This window comes from Alexandromys fortis, unplaced genomic scaffold (assembly GCF_014885135.2).
Source record: "Alexandromys fortis isolate MF-2015 unplaced genomic scaffold, M_Fortis_MF-2015_v1.1 scaffold_7, whole genome shotgun sequence".
Lineage (NCBI taxonomy): Eukaryota > Metazoa > Chordata > Mammalia > Rodentia > Cricetidae > Alexandromys > Alexandromys fortis.
This window is the reverse complement of record NW_026067920.1, coordinates 4,096,716-4,105,860: the sequence shown is the minus strand read 5'-3', so window position 1 is coordinate 4,105,860 and position 9,145 is coordinate 4,096,716. Positions and strand designations below refer to the sequence as shown.

Below are 9,145 nucleotides of genomic sequence, written 5' to 3'. Positions count from 1 at the left end.
CGCCCCCCGCCCGGCCGGCCGCAGCGCCCGCCGCCGCCTCCGCCCGCCCGCCGCCGCCGCTGCCGCCGCCCGCGGCCCGGCTCCCGCCCGCGCCCCTTCCCCGCCCGCGGTCCTCCGTCCCTCCCTCCCGCCATGAGCCCGGCCGACGCCAAGCGCGGGGCCAAGCGCCGGAAGAACAAGCGCGGCGGCGGCGGTGGCTCGGGCGGTAGCGGCTCGGGCGGCAAGGCCGGCTCGGCGGCGGCGCTTCGCGGCCCCCAGGCCCCGGGCCCCGGCGCGGCGGGCCTGCTGGGCGGCGCGGCGGCCCACGGGCCCCTGGGCGCGGGCGCGGGCGGCGCCGCCGGAGGCTACTTCGAGGTAAGCAGCGAGGGTCCGCGGGCGGGAGCGGCCACCGCCCCCTCACGAGCGGCTGGGCGGGCGGGCGGGCGCGGCCGGCGGATAACGGGCCGGCGACTGCCTGGCTGACAGCTCTTCCCGGGCGCGAGCGGCTCAGAGGGCGGCGCCGGAGGGACCCCCGGGGCACCCCGCCGTGGCCTCGGGGCTGACTGAAAAGTGCCCCCTAGAAGTTTCTGTGTGCCGCCTGACGCGCTGCGGGCGCGGCTGCCTTGTCCTCTCCGGCTGCTCCGGTCGGCTCTCGGGAGTCGCCGGGGGTCTCGTTCCTCAGAACTGTCGGCCGTGTGTAGTCGCGAGGGCTGGGGTAACTATTTTCAGTTTTACTTAAGCAGGCATGCCGTCGATGGACGGCTGCCGCTTTTTTTCTGCTTCAGAAGATAGTGCTTGTACGTGGGATGCAGTTGGCATGGTCGTTTCCACTGCTTGGATTGGCCACTGAATGATTTTGGGTTTCTCTCAAGTTAAGTTCTTGTAAGGTTGTTAAAACAAGTTACCTTGTTTTCGAGGTAGTCACAATGAAGAAACCAAAAGCTTGAGGAGTATTTGGGTGTCAGATCATGAGACAGATTTTTTTTTTCCTTTTTGCTAGAGATTCGAAATATTGTGTTGGCACAGTATATGTTGAGAGCAGATAAAGCATTGCGTGTGGCATGATTTTTGATGCTCATGTTGTTGTAGGAAAGTGCAGCAATACGTGAGTACTTAAATTTTTCCCGGGTCTTCTCTGCAATTTCGGTGCAACTGTTGGAGCTTTCTTCCCCTCGCATTGTTAAATTTGTTTAGCATCTGGGATTCGGCCTTGGGCTTGAGTTTCCAGTTTGTCCTTTTCCACGACTCTGGACAGTAAAGCGAGTTTTAGCTTTAGATGAGGTTGTGCCTTTTGGTTTTAGAACGTTGAGGGCCGGTTTTTGTTTCTGTTGGGAGGTCGGCCTATGCAAACCCTTTAGAGGAATGCTATTAGTGATTGCTGGAGCTCAAGTGAAGTACACCCGTTTCTGTACATTCAGTGAAGACCAGGTGGTAACAAAGTAGAATTCTTACTCCTTATACCTCATTCTAGGACTTAGTAATAACAACTTGTGTTGGAATATTTACCTGAAATAACCTGATTTTTGTAGCTCTTCAAACTCAGATAACCTTATACATAGTATTAATTTTGACAGATTGTCTGTGTTGAACTATTACGCATCAAGAGTTTGGGCCATAACCCACCATTTAAAAAAATACACAAAAAAGGTTTATAGAATGCTATTCCAGTATCTTCTGTTTTATTCTGTTAGGTTATTAAGATACTTGTTCACAGATTTCTCTGTGCACTATTGAATTTTGACCTACATCATGAAAACTTAGCTTTTGCTGTATTTTAAATTCAAAGTATCTTGACGGGTGTGGTGGCGCACACTTTTAATCTCAGCACTCAGAAGGCAGAGGCAGGTGAATCTCTGAGTTCCAGGCCTACCTGGTCTACAGAGTGAGTTCCAGTACAGCCAGGGCTACAGAGAGAAATCATGTCTCAAAAAACAGAACAAAACAAAATTTAAAGTGCCTGTAGTTTAAACGTTTTTTGAAAGTGTTCTAATCATATAGAAAACTAGTCTTCATGGTAAGAGGGATGAAAATGTCCTTGCAACCCCAGAAAAAATCTTGCGACCTGTTTTGTTTTGTTTTTTTAGACTGAGTCTCTAGCTCTGGCTGACACGGAACTCACTATTTGGAGCAGGTTGACCTCAAACTCAACAGAGATCCTCTTGCCTCTGCCTCCCGAGTGCTTTGATTAAAGGTATCAACACCACACTCAAGTTTCATAGAGGTCTTTTATTTATTTATTTATTTATTTATTTATTTATTTATTTATTTATTTATTTTTGGTTTTTCGGGATAGGTTTCTCTGTGGCTTTGGAACCTGTCCTGGAACTAGCTCTGTAGACCAGACTGGTCTCGAACTCACAGAGATCTGCCTGCCTCTGCCTCTGCCTCCTGAGTGCTGGGATTAAAGGCGTGCACCACCATCGCCCGGCCTCATAGAGGTCCTAATGCCACTCTGAAAACCCAGTTTCCCTACAGATGGTAAACTCTTTGAGTGCCTTATCTGGCACAGCACTGGCATGCACAACAATGTCAGCAGGTAACAGTGTCTGTCTTGGTCCTGTGTTTCTCAGAAGTCCTGAGGAGCATCCTCTGTTTCCTGCAGGTCACCAAACCAGAAGGTGACTAAGAGAGAAGACAGTGGAAGGGCTGTTTTTATCCTTAGTGAGGAGTTCCAACCACATTGCTGTATGTTCAGGACACAGAATTGTAGGTTATACCACCTTCACTGAGGTGACTCCTAAGCCATTTAGGGCATTTGTGGGTATGGGGAGCTTCTGTTAAAAAAAAGGGCAATGGGAGAAGGAAACCAGCAATCATTGGTCTTGAAGTAAATTCTTGTGTACAGATTCTGTGTGTGCATGTACAAATTTAAGTTTCTATTCTCTTGGGCATGATGTCAGACCTGTACTCCTTACAGGGCACACAGATCCTAGAATTAAGAATTAAACAAGTAAATGCAGGGAAGATTCTAAACAGTGCTTGGTGACAGTCTGTAGATGAAGTGTGATTCTGGCCATTTTATTTCAGAATGGTGAGCTGGGCTTTATCAGAGATCTGGCTTCAGGATAACTATTGATGTTTTTTCTAATTGTGAATGGAGAAATTGTCATTAAAAATGTTGGACTTGGGTCTTGGACTCTAATGAACTCATGTAGTAGTTAGATGGCTCACTTAGTGAACATTTAGAAAGAAGCATATCAAGGATAAATCTAAGGCGGTTGTGTTGTTGCGCATCTTTAATCCCCACACTTGGGAGGCAGAGGCAGGTGGATCTTTGTGAGTTCGAGGCCAGCCTGGTCTACAGAGTGAGTTCTAGGATAGCCAAAGATACACAGAGAAACCCTTTCTCAGAAAAAACAAAAATGAAATAAAATAAATCTAATTATTTTGCATTTTTATTTTGAGATATGATTTCCATAATGTTCATGATATAGTAATGAAAGGATTGCAGGTATTTATAACATAGAACTGTTTTTGTAAAATTATGCATGCATATGAATTTACATAGGAAAGTCTCATAGAGTGTCCATAAAGACTTCGTGATGGGCATTCTGAAGCTTATTTTCCCACATGATTTAAGCTTTCAAACTTTTCTGTAGTGAGTCTTATTTATAGACCAGGAAGTTGAATGGTATTACTATTTGCAAATAAAAATAATGGAGGCTTTTCCTGTCACCCTTTGGCACTTAAATGTTTTGATATTAGGTATAGAAATAAAAGTTGTCTACATAATGAGAATTATATTTTTTTCTAAGATTTATTTATTATATATATACTGTTATGCCTGCATGTATGCCTGCAGGCCAGAAGAGGGCACCAGATCTCATTACAGATGGTTGTGAACCACCATATGGTTGCTGGGAATTGAACTCAGGACCCTTGTAAGAGTGGCCAGTGCTCTTAACTGCTGAAACATCTCCCTTATATCTTCAAAATAAGTAACATTAAGTCATGTACACTTACAAAACTCAGAATTCTTCTGTTATGGAAATCAACCTGTGTTATTAGCTGTTGGAATATCAGATTACATGTGACTTATTCTCACACAGGGCTGGAATGGGGATTTAAGGCTATTTTTGTAATGCTGTGTGAGTAGGAGTCAAAGGAAGTTTTCAAATTGATTTTAAAAATTTAAATGAGAGGGCTGGAGAGATGGCTCAGTGGTTAAGAGTGTTGCCTGCTCTTCCAAAGGTCCTGAGTTCAATTCCCGGCGGCCACATGGTGGCTCACAGCCATCTGTGGAGAGGTCTGGCGCCCTCTTCTGGTCTTCGGGCATGCACACAGAATATTGTATACATAATAAAAAATAAATATTTAAAAAAAAAATTTAAATGAGAAAACTCATGGAATTATGGACATTTGTAATAATGTGAGTTTCTTCTCATTCTGATTGATGCTAGGAGTCTAGCTAACAATGGATTAAGGCCATTGTGCAAGTGCATCCTGAGCTTAGAGGGTGTGCAAGGCCTGGTATGTATTTGGATTTTTGAAGTAGGTGAAGGTATACTTGTTAGAGTTCACATTGCTTTAGCGGTCTGAGGAAGTAGGTTGAAGAAAAATCTAGAACTTGAGGTGCTTTAGAATTACTGGTTTAACCTAGAACAGCTTACTTTACTACTATCCGGCCTTTAGAAAAGGTGTCACCACAAAAAGCCCTGTCGTGAAAGAGTCTTAAGAGTGCTTCATGACATTGTGGGTGTCCCCAGTGCCCTGTGCTCCTCATCATTCACTCCAAGGTGTGCTACTTGTCCTTGCCATGCCTCCCACTTGTTTCTGAGTTTTATACAAAAGGGTCTTTTTCTGCTGGAGTGTTTTGGCTTGACATTACATTTGAGGTTACTCTAGGGTAATACTTGCATTTGATTGTTGTTTTATATGTGGCATGTACACTTTGCACTGTGAAGGTTCTTCAGTTTGTCTGATCTAATGTGGATGGACGTTGAGATTGCTTTATGGCTGATGTGAATGAGCTCATAGTTTTGTGTCTTTTGGTGTGCATTGACGCTGTTTAAATTGGGAATAGGGTTGCCATGTATGTAGAGGTGTGACTTGAGATTCAATTGGTCAGCTTTCTTAAGTGATACTGCTGTGGGCTAGTTTTTATAAGTTAATAAATAGCAAAATTATTTTTTGTCAGGAAACAGATCTTGTGTTGTTTCCCAGATTGATCTCAAACTCCTGAACTCACATTAGCATTTGCTTCAGCCTCCCTGAGAAGTTAGGACTGTGGACCAGTTTTGTGTTCCTAAGGATTGAACCCGTGGCTTGTGTATGCTTAGTGTTCTACCACTCAGTCATGCCTCCAATCTTGTTCTTCGTATTTTAATACATATGGAGTCTCTGTGTAGGTTATTGTGTCAGTCAAGGCACAGGGCAGTTTCATTAATCAGAAAAATACTAATGTTATCCCTTTATATTCGTACTCTTTCTCCCATTCTTGTTCTTTTGGTTTGGTTTTGGTTTTTCGAGACAGGGTTTCTCTGTGTAAAACCACCTTGGCTGTCCTTGAGCTAGCTCTTGTAGACCAGGCTGGCCTCAAATTCAGAGATCCTCCTGGCCCATCAGAGATCCTCCTGAGTGCTAGAACTAAAGGTGTGCACCATTTTTTTAAAGATTTATTTAGTATGAGTGCTCTATCCGTATATATACTTTTTTTAAAAGATTTATTTATTAATTATGTATACAAGATTCTGCCTCCATGTATGCTCGCACGCCAGAGGAGGGTGCCAGGTCTCATTACAGATGGTTGTCAGCCACCATCTGGTTGCTGGGAATCGAACTCAGGACCTCTGGAAGAGCAGCCAGTGCTCTTAACCACTGAGCCATCTCTCCAGCCCCCCGTATATATACTTTTATGCCAGAAGATGGCATCAGATCCCACTACACATGGCTGTGAGTCACCATTTAGTTGCTGGGAGTTGAACTCTTTATTCTTTTTTTTTTTTTTCTAGTTTTTCGAGACAGGGTTTCTCTGTAGCTTTGGAGCCTGTCCTGGCACTAGCTCTTGTAGACCAGGCTGGCCTCAAACTCCCAGAGATCTGCCTGCCTCTGCCTCCCGAGTGCTGGGATCAAAGGCGTGCGCCACCACCGCCTGGCTCACTCTTTATTCTTGACAGCACTGTTACTTACTTCAGAAAGTCAAAGTATCATTATATTAGTCCTGGCTGCCCTGAACTCATTGGGTAGAACAGTTAGAATTGAATTTGTGACAATCCTTCTGTCTTTGTCTCTCAAATACTGAGATTTCAGGCATGCCCCTATAATTTTATGTCCCGAAGAAGTTATGTAGATGCTATTTTACAGTATGGAACCTTTTGAGGTGGCTTATTTTCCTAAATGTGATCACCAAGACTTTTCTAAATTGCATGTGTCTGTAGTTTGTTTCTTTTCACTGCTGAATTCTTTTCATTGTATGTATGGATGTACTGCAGTTGATCCATTCTTTTTTTTTTTTTAAACAACTTTATTTCATGCACATTGGTATAACGATGTCAGATTCTCTTGAACTGGAGCTTCAGAACTGGAGCTGCGAGGTGCCATCATGTGGGTGCTGGTGTTGAAATAAGAAGCGGTGGGGCTGCGTCCCCAACACCCCGGCCGCTTGGCTAGCTTATGCCCGAAATAACAACACACAAACTGTATTCATTTAAGAACTGCTTGGCCCATGAACCCTAGCCCTTACAGGCTAATTCTCGCACCTGGACTAGCCCATTTCTAGTAATGTGTGTAAGCACCCCAAGGTGCGCTTACCGGGAAGATTCTAGCCTAAGTCCATTGTGGGTTGGAGTTGCCTGGGAGAGCTGAGCATGGCGTCTCTGCTCCAGCAGAGCTGTCGGGTCTCTCCGGGAGCAGAGCAGAGTCTGACCTCACTTCCTCTTCCGCCCAGCATCCTATCCTGTTTATTCCGCCCACCTATCTTATAACCTATCAGGGCCAGCAGTTTCTTTATTACTCAGCCAATGAAATCAACAGATTGATATATGACACTCCCACATCATGCTGGGAACTGAACCCGGGTCCTCTGGAAGAGCAGTCAGTGCTCTTAATCACTGAGCCATCAACAACCAGCCCCCAGTTGATCCATTCTTTTACTGGTGGACATTGGTTTTTTTCTGAGGTTTATTGCTTATAGACTTGCTGTCAACCTTTGGGTGCTTTTTTTTTTTTTTTTGAGACAGGGTTTCTCTGTGGCTTTGGAGCATGTCCTGGAACTCGCTCTGTAGACCAGGCTGGTCTCGAACTCACAGAGATCCACCTGCCTCTGCCTCCCGAGTGCTGGGATTAAAGGCGTGCACCACCACCGCCTGGCTTGGGTGCATATTCTTGTGTAAAAATAAATTTTCTTTAAGGCTCTACACAGTGGGAACTGAGTTGTATGGTAACATTTTGAGAACCTACCAACTATTTTCTGGCAATGCATGAAAGTTCCAGTTGCTCTGCATCTTTTCTAGCATTTACTATTTTCAATAGTTTTTCTTTTAATCATTTTTCTATTTATAAAAAGTTTTTATTTATTTTATGTGTGTTTAGGTGTTTTGCCTTCATGTATGTCTGTGTACCACATATATCCTGAGTATCCATAGCAGCCAGAAAAAGGTGTTGGAGCTCCTGGAATTGGAGTTACCAACTGTTGTGAGCTGCCATCTCTCCAGCCCCATCTTTATTTTAGTAAATAGCATACAGTAGTACCATGGTTTTTTTATTTGTATTTTTCTATTGACTAATATTAACAATTTTTAAAGATTTATTTATTATGTATACAGTGTTCTGCCTGCATGTATGCCTGTAGGCCTGAAGAGGGCACCAGATCTCATGGATGGTTGTGAGCCTCATTATGTGGATGCTGGGACTTGAACTCAGGACCTTTGGAAGAGCAGCCAGTGTTCTTAACCACTGAGCCGCCTCTCCAGTCCCAGTATTAACAATTTTCATGTCTTGTTTCCATCCAGTTTCTGTATCTTCTTGGAAAAAGTATTATTTAGAACTGCCTTTTTTTTTGGTTTGCTTGTTTTTGAGACAGGGTTTCTTTGTGTAGTCCTGGCTATCCTGGAATTTGCTCTGTAAACCTAGCTGGGCTCGAACTCAGAGATTCAGAGATGCACCTGCCTCTGCCTCCTGAGTGCTGGAATTAAAGGTGTTCATTACCATACCACCGCCCCGTCAGAACTGCCCTTTCTGGTTGAATTGTTACCTTCTTGAGTTTAGAAAGTTTTTTATAATTCTGAATGCAAGTCTTTTGATATATGTGATTTGTGGACATTTTCTTTTAGTCTAAATCTAGTCTCTTATTTTGTTTACTGTTATTGACACTTTTTCAGTTTTTTTTTTTTTTTCGAGACAGGGTTTCTCTGTGGTTTTGGAGCCTGTCCTGGAACTAGCTTTTGTAGACCACGCTGGTCTCGAACTCACAGAGATCCGCCTGCCTCTGCCTCCTGAGTGCTGGAATTAAGGCATGTGCCATCACTGCCCAGCAACAGTTATTATTTTGAATTTTTCAAAAGTTGAAAATAGTAGCATTGGCTTTCTGCTTATTTGGTTGTCTTTATTTCCTTTCATTAATAGTTTCTGCATGTAACATAAAGACCATACAGCTTATGTTGTTTCAGATGAATGTATATTTTGTTATTTCAAATCTTACTTTTCTCAACTAGTTCAAGTAACTTCTTTATTTTTAGTCTAGAGGTAGAACCCAGGGCCTCTTCTGCATGCCACACACTCTGACACACTTGCCATTCCTTGACCAATATTCCTTTTACCTCTTATTCCACCTCTTGGTGCCCCACTCCCACCCCTTCTAAATATTGCAAATATATTTTTTTTAAGTATAATTTGCTCTTTCTGCATGTTTGACTTCATGCCAGAAGAGGGCATCAGATCCCACTATAGATGGTTGTGGACCGACATGTGGTTGTGGAGGATTAAACTCAGAACCTCTGGAAGTGCTCTTAATCACTGAGCCGTTTCTCTAGCCTGATGTTTTTCCAATTTTTAATTTTCAGTTACTCATTCCTAACATATAGAACTATGATTAGAACCTAGTACATGATGTGCTGGCACTAAAGGCATGCACCACGACTCCCAGCTGATTGATTGATTGATTGATTGGGTTTTTCTAGACAGGGTTCCTTCAGGTATCCCTGGCTGTCCTTGAATTCAGTCTGTAGAT

At 43.8% G+C, this 9,145-nt stretch overlaps 1 protein-coding gene across 3 annotated transcripts in view; it reads left to right on the top strand.

Moving 5' to 3' along the window:
* Fam193a (family with sequence similarity 193 member A) overlaps positions 1 to 9,145 on the top strand; it is a 125,673-nt gene continuing 116,528 nt past the window's right edge. For all 3 annotated transcript variants that reach the window (XM_050140782.1, XM_050140781.1, XM_050140780.1), the window contains exon 1: positions 1 to 354. In XM_050140782.1, coding sequence (XP_049996739.1) covers positions 133 to 354 — 222 coding nt within the window. In that variant the 5' untranslated portion in view covers positions 1 to 132. The remainder of the gene's footprint in view (positions 355 to 9,145) is intronic.